We start from the raw sequence: 18551 nt of genomic DNA on the forward strand, positions 1-18551 counted from the left end.
ACATTAATATACCCAGACAGACACATTTCTATTTTAATCACTACTGAGAAGCAGTTGTTAGTTACTTCAGAAGTCCAACCTTCTCCCTTACTAGAGGGTGTGTGGCAGCACCTACCTAAAGCAGAGCAGCAAAGCTCTTCTAGCATATTGCCTCATCCGCAGTTGCAATTCAAAACAGAGGATCCTGAACTTAGGACTTTTCAAGGGAGTAAAGACAGTTCCAAACTGTTTTGCTATTAAAAATAATTTAAATAGATGTTCTTTCCTGCTTGAGATTTCAAACAGATTTAGAAGCCCTACAGTACCGCCTTTAAAAGCCAAAGCTATTTACAGTTTCTCTTACATGCTCAGGAATCACAAATGAAATGGTTCCCTCAGGGAGTGTACGATTTGACAGGCTGCAAAACTAGCTGCAACAAGGCACAGTAGAGGAACATCAGGAGGACTGTCTAAAAACTTAATACAAGGATTAAGTTATCCCTCATGACATTGCAGGTGAGCTGTAGACATGTTTCACCTTTTATTTTTAAGGAAATAATAGAGATTGTCTTCTTCAGCCCCCCACCCCCAGTCAACTGGAAACAGATTAGGAGCTTTGGTCACTCAACACTGAAAGGTTTACACTTACCACCCAGCAGGCATTTCCTAGGTCAGCTATCTTCACTTTGAGCTTATCTGCATTCCTGGGCTCAAGGGGATTAAGGAGAAAATTCCCAGCAGTGGATTTTCCTAAATGCAATATGCACAACAGCTGATTAAATCCACATGGACAGGGCCACCATCTGCCACCCAAACCCCACAGGCATCATTCTACGCAGGAAGGATACAGGTCAATGATCAGAACTATCCCCCAGTCTAGCTACTAGCCATCAACTCTAGTCAACACCTGTTAACACCACAGGCACCCCCAGAAGGGCATTAAGATAGTAAATTGATCTAATTAATATATTCTGCCCAGTATACACATGTGCAAAAGCTCCTCCCCCTGTATTGCACAATAAAGACACTGAAATACTAGCGTAACCGAGCATGTGCAAGTGCAGGAAGATGGCTGTTTCTCTGAGCTCTGCTAGCTTGGCTTTTTTTTTTTAAAAACAGTTTTTCATTAAGACTGGCTCTTTGACAATGCTGACACCAGCAGAATTTAGAATGCTTCCTGCAGCACTGGTAGGTTCTGATAGTATCTAAAAGAGCCTCAACCTAAGGAAGCCTTCTTTAAAGTTACAAGGGTTACACTCCAAGGATGGCAGCACCGCTTCCCATAGCAGCAATGCCAACGGCTGCAAAATTTAAAGTGTACGGCTAGAACAAGCCAAGATGGATATACTGGAGAAATAAAATGAGAAAAAAAAAGTCATTAAACTACATCTAGTAAGGATTCCTAAATGCACTGGGAAAGGCAGTTCTGAGAAATGATGCATGTCTAGTAATCCAGAGAGGCATCAATAGACTGAGTACAGGCTGAGTTCTGAAACTTTGTTAAATTTATTTTTTAGCTCTTACATTCACTTACATTTCCCTGGTAGCATTTTAGTGGGGTAATGCTACAAGATAATTTAGTAGAGAAGTACAAGGATTGTTCTCAGTTTCCTATTTTGGGCTGAGATTTTTGACTTGACCCTGACTCAAAGGAGCAATGGTTTAATTGAGGGACCTATGTGATTTAAATTATACCAAGTCACACCTTTGGGTATAGGTTTCAGAGCGGTAACTGTTAGTCTTTATCAGCAAAAAGAACGAGGAGTACTTGTGGCACCTTAGAGACTAAAATTTATCTGGGCATAAGCTTTCGTGGGCTAAAACCCACTTCATCAGATGCATCTGATGAAGTGGGTTTTAGCCCACAAAACCTTTGGGTATGTCTCTAAAGAATTTTGTTTCTCCATTATATAGAATCTGCCAACAAACTAGTTTTATAGTATGTTATCTCTGTTGTTATAGCCCTATAACAGACAAAGTCTTTCCTCCTTACAAGTTTAGCAAAACTATCCCTCCCCACTTGCACTTTTGTTGAAATGCATTTATCGTTCTGGAAGGGAATATTACTTAAGGACCTTATGCTAGAAAAACAACGCCAAGCTATTCTTTGCAAGGAAAGTTAATTTTGGGCCCTGTCATGGCAAAATCTGAGATGTCAATACAAGCTTTTCTACATACCCTATATTCTGTCAGTCCCCTTCTCTCACTCCAGTTCAGGTATCTGATGCAACTTTGGGTTGAACAGGCAGTGGTGCCTTTGCTGTCACGGATTCCAGAGTGTGTAAACTGTAACCCTGCACGCTTACTCAATTCTTTATGTACAATATGGTTTTATGTACAGATATTTAAAAACAAGAAAGATATCTGAACGAGAGTGAGGGAGCAGAGGGAATGTTCCCATTTAAGGCATGACTATGATAAACAAACATACTTGGAAAAAAAGTCACTGGATGCTTTTTAAAGCAGGGAAGGACAGAATGAATCCGATGAGTGTGCAGGGTAGCAGTTTACACACTCTGGAATCCATCATATCAAAAGGCATAACTGCTTGTCAACCCAAGGTTGCAACAGTGGAATCCCCAAAGGTAGATCAGAGTGGAGAGTGCTGTCAGGACAGGGCTCAAAGAGATGTCCTCAGGTAAAGTCAGGTCAGCCAATATAAAGCCCCCTATTAATGCCACATTACAGACTCCAAAGGACAGCTCTCCTAAAAGGGAGGGTTTCTCTCTTGCACAAGGGTCCTCTGGTACCTTTGTTCTCAGATGGGTCATTATTCTCATTCTCATCCTCTGAGGGTATCTCTGCACGTATACTCTCTTGCAACTGGCTGATCTCCTGCTCACTGAACGATTGCTCTTCACTTGAAGTTGGCTGATATACCATGGAATCTAGCACCTCAGAAATTAAGGGCACGCATGAGTCCGACATTACTTCTCGCGACCTGTTCTCTGAGTCTCCGTTACGCTGGCTGTAATTACAGCTATGGAAGCCGTCCTCTTCCTGTGCCAGAGGGTGCTCATCACAGTCATTGGCATTATGAAGGTCCTCCTCAAGCCTCCCAGACCCTTGGTTGCTGGAGTCTGAGAAGGCAGTCATTTGTACCACGCCATTGCAGTTGATTTCTGGTATGCATTTTTCCATGCTGCCTTCCATTAGGATAGTTTGCTCTTGTACATGGGCAACTTCATCTAAGGAAAGGGAAAAGAAAAAGAATCAGAAGACTCTTAAGGGACAGGGAAACATAACACATGGACTGAGTAACAGCTATAGCAAGACCTTAAGTAAGCCCAAAAAACTAGCACATTCGCACAGAACAGCTGAATGCAATGCTTCTTTAATCCACTTTTACCAGCACAAGACTTCCTAGTTCCTGCTCAGACTCAGGCTTGGTCTACACTTAAGTTAGGTGAACATAGCCACGTCGGTCAGTGGTGTGAAAAAAAAAAACACAAAAAACCTAACTCCTGACTGACATCGCTACGTCAACGGAAGTGTTCTTTGGCTGACATAGCTACAATATGGGTCAGGTCGGCATAGCGAACGCTGTTTGGGGAGGTGGTGTTTGTACACTGATGGAAAAACCCCTTCTGTCAGCATAGACTGTGTCTACGCTATGGAGTTATATGTCAGTGCAGCCATGCCAGTAGTTATGGTGGAATTGCCTCCGCCTGGTCTGCACCTAAAACCTTAGGTAAATCTAGCTACATCGCTCAGGGCTGTGCAAAATGTCATGCGCCATGAGGCGCAGTTAGGTTGACCTAACCCCCATTTTTGACACAGCTAGGTCAATGGAAGAATTCCTGTACTGATCTCGTTACAGTCTTGGGATGGGGTGGGGGGTGGATTTACTAGAAGACAGAAAAATGCCTTCCGTCATTGTAAGTGTCTACGCTACAGCACTTGCAATGTAGACTACTATCCATAGCATGGATACAGTGTTAGTGGAATGCGGTGGCAATTCAATTGCAGAGCAGTGGCCAGCATTCGAGGCCTGATCACCACATGCTGCAGAGATGTACACTGCAATTTTAACAGTGTGGTTGAAGGAACGTTACTGTGCTCTGTTTAAACACACACGCCCATGTGATATTCCGGATCCATACCCAGCTTTCCTGGTACCCCTTCATCAGGTGGGCTCTCTTTTAAGAGCATCTCAAGAGGGTTCCGAGCTTCTTCCTGCTCTTCAGGCTGTGTTTGTACAGGGCTTGCCTCCTTCTCCATCTCCTCTATCTCCTGCATTCGCTTCTCCAGTAGTTCCGCCTGCCGTTTCTGCTTTTTCTTCAATTTTTTTTTCTTATTCTTTGACATTTTGTCAGCCTGCAGGGAAATGGCAGACAACTCTCACACACATCTGGCTTGGTATTTATTCCAATAAAACCCCAAGCTACAGTCAGGTTTTAGTTTTTAGTGAATTCTTTCAGAGCTTGTGTGAAGTCTTCACCTGACAACCCTGGAGACTGAAAAGTCCTGTCTCACCCACAGAACAGATCCCACAGCTGGGAAGGCCTTCATCTACTGCCAAGCCAATGGGCTTCAGCCCTGATCTGAGAAATCCATCCTCATAGGAGGGAAAGGAGTTCAGTCTCCATAACCCATGCAATCCTGGGACCATCCACTGGGAATGCCATGACAGGTGTCAAGCCTGGTGGCATTTTTGAGATGTGTACTCTGATGATGCACTCTCTCTCTCACAGGCCAAATGCCCATTAGATAGCAACAGCTTTGTCACGGTACATGGATCAGATTCAAATCTGCGAAATAGCTGACATTACTGAAGATCACTTTGATTTTTAAAAGCTACACCCTACTTGGGCCACTTTAATAGCACAGCGCCTCATTAACCATAGTTAATGATTGATGATGCTCTAAGAGCACTGAACTCTGGAAAATGCTAGTTATCTTGGGAAGCTGGTACTGCACAACTACTGTTATTGGACATCATTCTGTGACTAGTTGTACCTGTAACACAGGAATTTAAACGTTCAGTGTGTTGAGTAAACAGCCATACATTGAACTTGTTCACACTTCTAGTGCTTATATTTGGGTCTCAAAGTAGGATTCCCTACCACTTAGCGTATTATAGAACAAAAGCACAGAACAATTCTAAACAAGCTGTACACCTGAATGTATGTAGACAGCACACATTTACACTTGCTTATAAAGGAAGAAAAAAGTTAGTTACCATACTTACTGGTTTGGGCTGAGGTGCAGTACTCACTGGAAGAGAAAGAGAAATAAGTTAGCATGCTTGTATTACAGATTGCAATCACACTGCAGTAAAAATATCACATGAGCAAAAATAAAAAGGAATGATTGGAAGCCAGGAACATCTTCCATAGAGCCCACTTTGTTTCCCTGTGGATACCAGGTACTGTTGAAATGTAAAGCTGTACTGAAAAGAACAAACAGTGATTGCTTCCTTCTCTCCCTATGTATATAGGGAATACACCAGTGTCTTATTTCTATATGGACTAGTAACAAAACTCAAGTGCATCCTCCAATTCTGAAAGCCTCAATTCTCAAAAGAGGGATAGCAGCAGCCTGCCAGAAAGAATATACTGCAGAACATTTCTGTTAGCTGAGTCAAGCTTCAATTAACCAGACTGGACAGCAGACTCACTTAACTGGTGACAGAAAAAGGGGACGTAAAGTATGTAACAGCATGATAGGATATTTGCTTCATGCGTTGTGCACCTTGCTTAAGCCAAGATGTCAACTGGGACCTTGGCAGTCAGAATACCAAAACTGTGAGGGAGCATATTCACCTAGCCAGCCCACGCTGTACTGTGTTGGCCTCAGTCAGAGGCTGCACTTTGCATATCGTAGAGACTGCCAGAGACCAACAGTTCCTGGGGACTGTGCACTGGCACATATCAAAATGCCAAGGAGGAGTGTTGAGAATGTATGTGGAGACTTCAAACAAGAATGAAGCCTGGCCTCTGCCATAAACTAGATATTGCATTCACACAACAGGGAAACCACTTCTATAGGTTTAATTTCTTCAGGCCTGCCCTGCAAGATGGTAAATGGGTAGTGCTCATGTCATTTCATCAAGAGAGTTTGCCAAAATACATCCACAGAATTGTATAAGGAAAGGAATTTCCCACTTTATAAAGCACTCAAGGAGGTAAGCTTTTATAGAACACATCCGAGCACTGACCTACCACATGCACTCAAAACAGCGCTTAAGAAAATAACACTTGACATTTATATAGTGCTTTCTGTAGGAGACTGAGAATGCTTTACAAATGACTATTTTACCACCTAATATATGTCAGACCAACATTAAAAGCAGATGTTAATGATCATGTACGCTGTTTTTACACTGGTAAGCTTCTTGTGGGAACACATGACTAGTACTGCAGTTTATGACTGGCTTTATAGAAATGATTTGCAATGCTGTTCCTTTGCTTCACAATGCTGAGACAAGAACTACAGGATTTTCCCTTGTCAGATCAATTACAATCTCTTTGGACTCTGCAAGTTTTCCATAGAAAAGGCACCTGCAGAGCCAGAAGGAGGGGGCGCCCCAGATCTCTGCCATTCTGTTGCTTCCGCAGCCAGCCTGCGGATGTACTGTTCATTTACACACAGCAGAATGTTCTCGGGTTTAATATCTGTATGGATGATCCGACACTTTGTGTGCAAGTAATCCAGACCCTGCAGAACCTGCACATAGGAGAGAAGAAAATAGATATTCAAGAGATGCACACAATGAGCAACCCGGATGTGAAAGGGTGAGAAAATAATCAAAATTCTATAGTTATCTAGGTAACAAACAAACAGGAAGTTCTTTTAAGTTAAACCTCAGGGCTATTATCCTGGAGTATGGTTACTACGGAGTTAAAAGGAAGTTTGCATACAACTTTAACTAGGCAATTATCATAAAATGCTATCTTCGCCTCTATTCCTCAACCTACAGGTACTTAAGGATTAATTCCCTTGAATTTTAATACTCTAAGCCTTCTCCCTCCCATCTGACCCCCCAGAAACATTTCCCTCTTAGTTATTTACAAGGGTAAGGGGAAAAGTATATGGTCCTCCTTCTCCCCCATAAACAAGTGCTGCAGTCAGTGAAGAGTGAGCTTATAAAACTATAAAGGGAACTACTCATTGTGGAAAAGGGGAGGGGACTTACCTTCCCCCCAGGGGCAACAAGATTTGGAGGGGAAGAGGGGGTGAAAAGCCAAGCCAGCCAGTTTTGTGCTGTTAAGTTTAAATGGTTATAGCTAGCATACAGGAATTTATGTTACGCACACTCACTGTTCAAAGCAGACCTCCTCAGCTAAACAGAATGCAGGTACTGACCACTGAAACCACTTATTTTAGTTATTTTATGAGAACATGTACCACTATGAATTTGTCTTCAAGTCTCATTCCCTGCATTTGATGGAAAAGCAATTATAGTCACAAAACAGTTCTCACTGGGGTCAGGGTATTAATTCAGTGAGAGCTGGAACGTGCCTGTTGGATGATTCTTTTGACACAGGGGAGTGGAAGGCCCTGGTAATTTGACTTGATGATCCACTTCAGGAGATGATGCCCTAGAACTTCAAACACCATACAGATATCTGCAGTAGGGTCAAGGAGAAAGAGGGACATCCTGACCCAAGGAGCCCCCAGGATTCTTAGACAGCGCTGAAAATAAATCTAACCCCAAGGAACTGCCTTTGCCACCTGATGTTGCAGCTCCTACCAACTTCCTTTCCTTCCCAGCACAGGTAGCTGTCTAGGTATTTGGAGCAGCAAATGTGAGATAAAACAATGACCGGCACTGTTAGTGGCAACATAAAACTTAATAACTAAGAATGCAGCTCATTTGGAGCAATGGTGGTATAGCAGTAATACCAAATTCTGGGAAGAGGCCATCTGTACAATGGGCTATGTCTGAACTGCTGCTAGCATTTAAACACACTGCCTAGCTGAGCAGACAAATTCCCAAATGATCTTGGCTCTCACCCCAGATCTCTTTATGAACTCTGACCAAAGAACTGAATTCTCAATCCATAGATCAAGCCACGTTATTTCTCTCCCAGCTTTTTTTCTAAAGCTACTTTCACGGGCCCGAACTTCAATACTGTTTGTGTTTCATAGGTAAAAATGGTGTAAACTGATAAGGCCACTTCTGAGACAGGTTCAATATTAAGAATTTGCTGTTCAAAAGCCTAGCTCTTAAAGTTCATGATATTTTTCTTCATCTCCTAGGTAGTGTGTATATGCATTCTTCTTGCCTGAATTTAAAGCAACATTGAAGGAGCTGCGTCAAGTCAAAATTAGACGCTAAGACTCTTTTTACATAAGAAAAGATTAACAGGAATGTTTCCATCACTTTCTTTGCAGCAATGGACTGAGCAGCTCTGATTTTGTGCTCTCTAGAGAATATCCTTTCCCACTGCAGCTAAGCAGCAGAGTTGGACTTTATTCATAGCACTGTCCTGCGTTTTCCTTTAGGTATAAACATTAGAAAGCTTACCATCTAGGGTCAGATTCTCCCTCTGCAATATACTACTGACTCCCAGTGAAGTAAATGAGTCACTCATTCCGCAAAGGAGGGGTGTAGGCTACAAAGGAAAGTTCTGGGGCCAGAAGTCTAGAACACATTTTATGGAGAACCCCAGTAAAGTGCTTCATGTCACAAAGAACACTTGAGAGTCTGCCTTTGTTCTTGATATACAAACATACACAGGATCTTTGACAATCCAACATTAAGAGTTCCCAGTTCCCAAGCAGGTCATAAGGTTGCGCTTTAGAAACTATATTAGGCCTGTAAGGCTGCCAAAGCAGACCCTCTTAGTTAGAAGCTCACCTATGCTGCTAAATTATAAGCAATAGTTATATAGTTTGCACTCAGCACCAGCAGATAAATCTCTGATATTGTGCAATGCTTTATTTTTTAGTCAGGGATTTTAATAAAAGGCGGCATGTGGCCTGGTCAAGGATGAAAGAAGAAAACCCCAAGATGCTGTGCCATTCAGCTCTAATCAAGCGCAGTCATGCTGTCTTGCATATCAAATCATGACTCAGCAACATTGTCCTTCACACCATACATGGTGATGGATTATTCTAGGCCTATCCTCTGCCGGGAGCTATAAGGCCCACTGGGAGAGGACTGTTTTATTGGAGATTTGCTTTGGACAGTAAAACGGCTGCATGGACATTGTTCACCTCCCACTGGCAAGAGAGCTGCACAGGAAACTCCCACACTCATTCAATTCTGTGCTCTGTCATTTGTTCTATAAAAGGATATGGGAGCCATTCACTCCTGAGATCTTGAAGTCATCTAATAACTGAACCACCATCTCTCTATTTGGATCATTGGGGTCAGTGTTGCGGACCTGCGTGGAGGAAGATAAGGAACACGAGATAAATCATTTCATAAAATTCCTGGGCTAAACATCACTGGGTGCGTAACATGTTTTCCCCTCTCCTCAGGGGCCCTCAGGAAAGGGGAAAAGTAGGAGCTGTGCTAAGCAGTGCTGGTGGATCCCAGAATGGTGCATACCCTCCTCCAACCTTCCCTACAATCCATTAAACAGCACATAACATTAATATTTTATCATCTGACCAATAAAACTTAAATGAAAAGAAAAGACACCAGCTCTGGGAGGTGCAAAGTGGAGATTATGAGGCACAGAGTTTCAATTATTGTATGACCATCAGGTACTACCATGAATATTGGTTATGACCAGGTCCCATGGAGGAGATAAAGTAGCACCACGTAAAAGAGGTTAAAACCTGGACTGTGTTCCTTAAATAAATCTGTCAGCTTTGCTTACTTTTACCCCTTTATGGATCAAACAAAAATAGGACCCACCAGATTTGTCTGTAACACAACCCTCTCATGTACTGTGGAACCAAGAGATGATCCCTGAGTACAGGATCCATTTTCCAAACTGAGTGGGGTATTAACTCTGAAAATGGACAAAGCTGAACAGAGCTTTCTGCCGCAGGCACTCACCGATTTCAGCAGTTTGATTTCATCCAGTGCTGTTTCTGTGTAGTGCTCAGCACTCTTCACTACTTTCATCGCCACAAACCTTTTCCCTCTTAAACACAGACATAGCAAGTTAGTGATAAGTGGTCTCCTAAATTCTCTTAAATTCACTCGCATGCAAGACCCGGTTATTATGGATTGTTTCTTTAATAACACAGGAAGATAAGCTCCAATTCACTCATGTGAAAACTGTCTGTAGGGCTCTTACAAAACCCAGTTCGTTTTCCTTGCCTTATACATTTAAGGCAAACTATACTTTGACTGGCCTGAAGTGCTGGAACAGAAACAGCTGAACACACAAGCATTCTTTCTACATACATACGTGCAATGTAAATGTTAATACCGGTGCACATGCTAACGCAATCATCTTTTCTGACATTGTAAGCACAGCACATGTAAGATCATAAGAGAAGTATGCTAGTCTTATCTGTGCAAAGATTATCTACTCTGGATTCTTGGCAGAAATGCCAGCAAAAGAACAAAAACCTTACTGAATGTCCCAAGATAGCCACACCGTGGAAAAGTGCCCCCATCCTAGTTTCCGGATCACATGGTATCGCCCATTGAATAGATCTCCTATTTTCACAAGATGATAGCCACCTGGAAGAAGTAAATGGGAAGTTATCAGTTCAAACCATCATATGGATGTCAAAGAACAGACAGGTGGAGCATGAACCAAGGCTTAGGAAAAATTCACTCAACACATTTTGATAGGCTAGTTAAACATAATGGGCACATGCGTGTTTTCTCCATGTGAATGCTGCTAGAGTAGCCTCATTGTTTCCTCCTTGGCATTTTGTAAATAACCCACTAAGTTTATATGAAAATAAATATGCTCTAATTAAAGTTGACCTAGAATGATTTAGTATGAAGGTGCTTTTATAGGCAAAGGAAGTGGTCATGCTGGTGTCAGGGATGAATCTTTTCCTACCCCAGTGGGGAAAAAAAATCCCCAAATTGGACCAAACTATAAGTCTCTGAAAACTGTTTACAGATGCTGAGCAGAGATGTGTTAAGAGTTTAGCAGCTAATTTCCCTGAAGGTTTCAGATGCACTGAGCATGAGCCATCCCCACACAGCTCCTGTGTGGGCTGGACTGCACATGTACTATCCACACCAGCAAAATGAGCATGATTCATCCCAGGCTTGAGTAGAACTTTCCCAAAATTGCTCCGCTTGATTGCTAGAGGGAGCTGCGGCATCAGACACCAGAATGGAGAGCAGGGATATTGTCTCTCCTGTATTCCCAATGTCCCCCCTCCTGGTGTCTGGGCAGCATGGGAGAAGAAAGTAGCATCACTGAAATATGCAGAGGGATGAAAAGCCAGGGACATGGAAACTAAAGGCGGCTGGAGGGGACGGGGCAGAGGGGTCTCTGTAACCATGACAACACACAACCTTATAGAACTTGGAATTGAACCCTGGATTCCAGTGTCTAACATACCTGCCGATGACAAGTATCTGTGGAAACCCCCTGGAAAAGTGTACATTTCATCTCCCTCTAGTGGCTGATCCACAAAGATGACAGCCTGCTACTGCTATCAGCTACTCCATTAGCTCAAGTGGCAGAAGTCTGTGCGGTGATCTAAAGGGTCAAACCATTCTCATGACCCATGTAGGAGTCCAGCTCCTTTTCAAAATGATGTTTTTATGCATTTTCCTGTGTTAAAAGAACATTAAATCAAGCACTAAGAATTTAGAAAATGCTATAATTAAGATTTCCTGTGCAACATTTCTTTGGTCCCCTTATGCGTATGCACTGAGAGAGTCTTTAGTAACATGATCACATAAAAGTGACAGAGTGTCCTGTGGCACCTTATAGACTAACAGACGTTTTGGAGCATAAGCTTTCGTGGGTGAATACTTACTTCATACTATTTTTTCCTCACAAAATCTCTGCCTCGTTCAATGCACAAAATGGATGTTGCTCAGGGATTAAATCACAACTGTGTAGTGAATGAGACTGCTGTCTATAGAATCCCTATCTCATTTTGCTGCAAAATTGGAGTAAGTGTTGTGAAGGAGGCAGGAGACTGCAGGAAGGGAAAGGATAGTTAAGGAACTTGAATGCCACTTTGGAGAAGTGAATTCTCTCTTTGCTTCTGCCATAAGGTTTCAATAATATACTGGGCAAGTCACTTAAAATGAGATCTCTCATAAGTGGCTATTAATTTGTTCTTCATTTTCTGAGTACACAATTAGAGATACCTGGGGCTTGAGCTGCAGAAGTGCTGAGCACACTCTGCTGCAACTGAAGGCAATGGAGATCTATTCTAAATAGATCAAGTGCTATAAACCCCCTAAGCACTCTGGGGGAAAAAAATCAGACCCTAGTGGTCTCAAATTAGGCACTCATATTAGCGGATAGTTTTGGCCTTAATCTCTGTGCCTCAGTTCCTCAGCCGTAATATGGGGATACCACCACCTTATCTCAAAGGCGCTGTGATGATAAATTATTTGGAAACACTCATTCTATGGTGATGAGTGTCATTAAAAAGCCCACAAGGAAATTAATAAATTCTGTATTCAGGACAGGGTCTGAAGGGTGTGCAGTAAATAAGATACAGACACTGCTGAATAGTAAGGATAAGACAAAATATTCAATAACTATCCATACAGTGAGCAACATCCAATCCCGTGTACTGAATGAGACATGGGCCTGTGAAAAAAAATGTGATCATAATTCAAGACTGTCACAATACACATGCACAAGGGGGCTGAATTAATGTTGCATGGACAACCTTATTTCTGGCATTTCCTAACTTTTGAAAGCGTGACTTTTCAATCTTAACATTCCTTTTAAGACAGGTGTTTGTAACTAAGTCTATTTAATAACAGTTTGTCAATGTTTCTACTGTTATTTACCTGGCAAAACTCATCCAGGGCTCTCTCTCTCTTGCTACCGTTTGTGCCACCACCACCAAAAGCAACACACTTTCCTGCATGTACTGTTGATAAGTGCTCCACTGTAACTTGCACTACTGTGATGGACCCAGGGCAGTACACCTATCCCATGTATTTGTTTTAGGTGTATACAGTGTCTATACATAGCCCTCCCTGCTGGTGCTGTAGAACCTATGGATAATGTTTTCACCCCTCAGCTCATAGAGGGGCGAGATACTACACCCATTCCAAAATGTCAGGGACAGCCCCGTGGACAAAGTATATAATACCTACTGTCTACAGTGTAGACTTAACACTTGTTCCCTTTTTTGCTTTTCCCCCCACTGCCTGCATTGAATGGTTCTGACCTGCATGAAGAGCTGTGGGCCCAGAGATCCAGAATATGCTACAGGGAGGGAAGAAGTTTATTTTATTCCTTTCATTCATTTCTTTGATAGTTTTTTCCCTTTCATTTTGTTTTTATTTTACTTTGTAGCTGAATAAAGGTTTTCATGTGTTTCCTTCAGGATCCAATGACAGGAATGCTCTGGGTCTCTCTGTGTAGGCCAGAGTTCTCCCCATTCCCTTAATTACGCCAGAGGAGCTCTGCAAGGAGAGCATGGTAGAGAAGTGGGTTTACTTGCACAAATATGGTGGGCATAACTGACTCCATTCTATTTTCAGAAGTGTGCATGCATTTCCTCTTATCTTTTCAGGAGAATACCAAGGGAAGGGAACAGGGAAAAAACAAAACAAAAGTTTTCAAAATGAGAAGCTGCTTTTTTGTTATATTTGTGTCTTGTTGATCTGGGTTGTTTTCATGTAGCCATCTTGACAGAAGACAGAGTCAGTGTATTGAGCTGTCAAAGACAAGTTATCACTGAAGAGTGGGCAGTAGCATTCAGGGATTGCACTGGGAGAACCAAATGCTGTGAATCAGTTGCTAGGTGAGTGTTTGCGGTCTACATTAGCACTTCACCAGTGCAGATCATCACAAAAGCAGCGGGCACAGCCATCCTTAGAGCATGGTTTCGAAAGCCTGTGAACTGTTGCTACCAGTTGTGTGAGAATCTTTGGTATGTTACAGGCATGTTAGAGGGCTGCAGAGCCTAGAGGGGTTCTCAAAGGCAAAAATAGGAGGTAGGTGGCCAATTCCCATTGAAAGTCAAAGAGAGCTGGACACCTAAGTGTGCTGTCTTAGAAAATATACCCATAAATTTGTTTGTGTGAATAATCTGAGCACTGATGACATCCTTAAATGATGCATTAAAAACAGAACCCTCAGCTCAGATCTTGACAGGTAAAGAGCCTTTCAGATGACCTTTAAAAAAAAAAAAGGAGAATAGAATAGGTAGGTGCAGCTGCATGGCTTTACCATCTTAACGTGACTCCAAAAAATGCGGCCATAAGCAGAGATTAAAGTCTCAGAATCTTGACTCTTCTCCCTTCCACAGCTGACAAATGCACCTTCCAAGGAAAGCTCAGCTAATTCTTTCCTCTTCGAGGCAGATGGGTAATGGGTTTGTCAAGTGTCCCAATGATCAGATTGCAAGGATGCAAGTTAACACAGACAGAACAGTGAGGACCAAACTTATCCCCACATCTTAGAGGTAAAATTTCAAGCAGATCCTGGCTTGGTTTGGTAGTCAAAAGGAACCTCTTCCCAAGTGATGGGAGACCTCACGAACAAGAGTAGAAAGGTTTAAGAATCTTATCAACCAACAATTCTAATATCCACATCACAGTAGTCACAAGTTAGCTTCCATTCTGACAGATTCTCTTTATCCACCAAGGAAATAGTTTCTCTCTCGCTGTGCATACCTCTTAGGAGACAAGGGACAGGGTCTACACTAACTGCATCAGTGCAGCTGTAGTGCTTAAGTGAAGATACGTCTCTGCCTACTGGAGGAGAGCTTCTCTCGTCGGTGTAGCTAATCCACTTCCACGGTAGTTATGTCAACGGGAGAAGCTCTCTTGCCGACATAGCACTGTTTACACCTGGGGGTTAGATCGGTATAATTATGTCACTCATGGGGTGTGGATTTTTCACACCCCTGAGCGACAGTTATACTGATATAAGTCTGTAATTGACCACAGTCTTAATGCCCACAGGGGAGAGAATGCCACCAAACTGTATTTAGCAAGAGTCTAAAGAGGCAACCTCTCACCTTTACAGTAATCATTTGGATCCTCCTGTTCATCATCATCTGATCCCAGAATTTCCTCCTCTTGTTCAGGGAGATCATTCTCTGAATGAGTAGCAGGGCCTCGATGTTGAGTTTCAGGCCTGAGAAGGTATGAACATAAAGGTGCAGACAGATTAGGTTTCAATTCAACAGAAAGAATTGGAGAGGGGATAAGAGAACAGTAGTAAGTGGCCTTCAGAAAACCTACTCTCACATTTAAAGGCTTTTACTCCCAGGTTAGAAATGCCAGGTGGCATATAAACAGCATCTCTTTCCTCTTCATATCTGAGAAACGCAACTGACTGTTCTCTAGAGGCATTTTTTATAGTCAGAACAAGAAGCGTGCACAATTTTTACAATGAGTTAAAACCCAGCTGATCCCACTGAGATAAGTTACTGACCTCAGGAGTTCTTCCAGTCTCTTTTCACACTAAAGATTTCAAGTCAGTGAGGTTTTTTAGCAATTTATATTTTAAAGCACTATTTATATTGAATCTGAGGACCATAAAATGAGTAAAAAGCGTTAATTAAAGACTGATGTCATGCCCATTACATGAAACCGTCCCCGATTAAGAGGATTCAGTGACATTGCTTGAATACTGCAGCCCCTTCTCAGTGAAGCAGACTTTCACCATCTGCTTTGAGGAGGGGTTGGTATAAACCAGTTAGACTTTAGGAGTCGAACAGATATCTTGCAAGGAAAGAGGAATTAAAAACTTGCTCTTTAAGAAAAGAATTAAGTGGCTGCCATTTTAAAACCTGTGCCTTTTGTACTCCAATACAGAAGATGAAACACATTTAAAAGATCCCTCTTTTCTTTTACTAACAACTGAGATGTCTATAGATGAAAATTTCAGAGCCTAGTTAGCTTTTCACCATATATGCTGTACTAGGTTAACTGCAGGAACAACAAAGTTAAGTTGGTCAGTGTCACTTTCTGGTTCTCGTGCATCAGCACAATATTTTGTTTTCCAATGCTGTAAGGGGGTGTTTAAATCCCCAAAAACATTAAGTTAAAATTTGAGTGTATGACAGTTTCAAAGCCACATACTGAAACTAGCTGTTAATGTCCCTTTAAGGGATGATACCTTCTAAATCCAGAAACACTCAAAGGAACCATGGAAACTGGTCCAGAGTAACATTTTCTCCCCACTTCTCCATTAGTTGCTAGCTGTCAGTGTTCAGTTTATGCTTATTAACTGAGGGCTGCAGGAAGGTCATCATCCCATTGTAATAAAGTACTGGGAAATGCAGAGAATAGGTGCTTTATCAGTTGCATTAACTGTGCCATTAGTAACAGACAGTGAAAGTCCTGAAAAAAGGAAAGTCTTTCGTCTGTTTTAAAGCAAATAGAAAAATACATTTATTAGACATAAAACCTTACACAGCTAATCAATCCCCTTCACAGAGTTATCCTACCAATCTTATATAATGCACAAGAAAGTATGCAGTCTATCAATCATGTTTATTATGGTAGTAACTAAGGGGCTAACCAAGAACGGTGCCCCGTTGTGCTGGGCACTGTACAAACACTGTAGATATATACCATCACTAAGACTGCATTTTTAGAAGTGAAGTATAAAAAAAAACTACCGTTGACAAAATATATCAACGCATCTTTTATAGCATGACATACTAAGACAAGATCCACTCATTTACATTGAATCTTCTAGTCAGTGTGAATTAAAGTTCTACTGTATTACAACTAGTGTTTTCATAAGTTAATAATTGATGCCTCCCATCCACCTTGCTTAAAATTCTATTACCACGTTGCTCAAAAAAACCCAATGATTACTGAGGGCATGTCTACACTAGAAATGTTAGGTCAACTTACAACCACCGCAGTGGTTCATGTTCACACTACCCTCTTTTTGCCAGAGGTGCGCGTCCTGACCAGGAGCACTTCCACCAGCTTAAGAGGGGCGGTGTGGAGGGCTGAGAGCACACCTGGCTCCCCGCTCCAGGATGGAGCAGTGAAATTGACAAGAATGACAGCCAACCGCTGATGTAAGTAACAGTTTCTACAGGACACTACCTTGCCCTAATTACGACATAAGCCTCTCCTGGAGGTGGAGTTTTATGTCGGTGTAGTAGGGCACTTACGTCAGCAGGAGCAAGGCTGTAATATGTGCACTAACGTAATTATGTCGACGTAAGTTGCCTTACATTGACCTAACTCAGGAGCATAGACTAAGCCTGAGGCAAGTGCTGGTTACATTAGTCAGTACAGTATTAGATGTGGACTGCAGTTTTAGCTGTTCAGAACTGAACTATAAGAGTCATGTTAGTCACCTTAGGACAGCATGGAGCACACTATACAATTTACATTTGCACAAGTGATCGGTTTGGTTTTAATGGAAGGCCATGGGATGCGAAGGCAAGTTTCACTTAACCCTTTCCCATGCATATGCTGCACTACTCATGAGGATTTCAACCCTTTTTTATAAGCTGAACAAGGCAATTAATCTTAGCAGCCTATTAAGACTTATGTAACTTATCAGTATTGCTGTTCTCCAGAGAATTTGACAGTTGGTCTTCTGTATTTTAGGGCATCATGAGGCCTTGTGCTTTAAGAATTCAGCACTTGACAAGTCATGTAGATCACTGGTCCTGAACTGTACCACACGAACATTTCCAGGAGATTACCACACTACAGTGATGCATGCATCTATCTGTATTCAAACAGCAATGATTTCCAATACTGTAGTTTGACCTAGTTCACGACTGTAAGCTAAAAATAAATGGAAAAAACCCAAGCAGTTCTCTGCACCCTGCATAGCTAGCTGAAGTCTGTCACTTTATTTGGTGAAAATTAGAGAGGGAACAAGTTCGTATGCTACCCCAAAACTAGGCCAGATAGTAAATACAAGAGGACAGAACCAAACTGCAAAGGAACATGGTGTGGCTAGGGTTGTGTTATTTGTATTATCATAGCACCTAGCAATACTCCCTATGGATCAGGAGCCCACTGGGCTAGGGGCTGTACAAGCATAGAACAAAAAGGTGGTCCTGCCCTAAGACAAGACACAGATGGATACAGACATATGGGGGAGTACAAGGAAACAATATTGGTCAGCATGATAGTCAGCTGTCTCAGCACACCAGCAGACTACCTGTTAATTTTTTTTGTAGCCATGGCAAAGTGGAGTTTTAAGAAGGGATTTGAAGAACAATGAAGTGGCTTTAAGGATGTTGCTCCTTTCAAGGACCAGTTTGAAAACTTGGCAAGTGGATGATGGAGTGAATGATAAATGATGGGTCGGAAGGGGATAGGCCTTGAAGAGGTTTGAAAGTGAAGACAAGTTGCTTATATTTGATGTGCTAGAGAAGGGGGAGACAGTGGAGGGATACAAAGAGGGGTGAGATGGTCAAAGCAGCATTCCGAATGGATCCGAGTGGGGCAAGACTGCACAGTCAAGGCCAGAGAAAAAAAGGTTTCAGTAATCCAGATGTGCTATGATGGATGAGCGCCTTGGGAGCTGCAGCAATGAGAAGGGTTTGGGTGCTAA

The 18551-nt window shown here is 42.2% G+C and overlaps 1 protein-coding gene across 1 annotated transcript in view; it reads right to left on the reverse strand.

The window, feature by feature from the left end:
• SRPK1 (SRSF protein kinase 1) overlaps positions 1-18551 on the reverse strand; it is a 45321-nt gene that overhangs the window by 9278 nt on the left and 17492 nt on the right. The window contains exons 3-12 of the mRNA XM_026659182.2: positions 15025-15143; positions 10465-10573; positions 9938-10025; positions 9227-9314; positions 7444-7550; positions 6483-6648; positions 5171-5196; positions 4083-4296; positions 2730-3167; positions 629-729 (exon numbers count right to left, since the gene is read on the reverse strand). Of these exons, the coding sequence (XP_026514967.1) occupies positions 629-729; positions 2730-3167; positions 4083-4296; positions 5171-5196; positions 6483-6648; positions 7444-7550; positions 9227-9314; positions 9938-10025; positions 10465-10573; positions 15025-15143 (1456 nt within the window). The remainder of the gene's footprint in view (positions 1-628; positions 730-2729; positions 3168-4082; positions 4297-5170; positions 5197-6482; positions 6649-7443; positions 7551-9226; positions 9315-9937; positions 10026-10464; positions 10574-15024; positions 15144-18551) is intronic.

Source organism: Terrapene carolina, unplaced genomic scaffold, assembly GCF_002925995.2.
Source record: "Terrapene carolina triunguis isolate 2854851 unplaced genomic scaffold, T_m_triunguis-2.0 Scaffold604, whole genome shotgun sequence".
NCBI lineage: Eukaryota > Metazoa > Chordata > Testudines > Emydidae > Terrapene > Terrapene triunguis.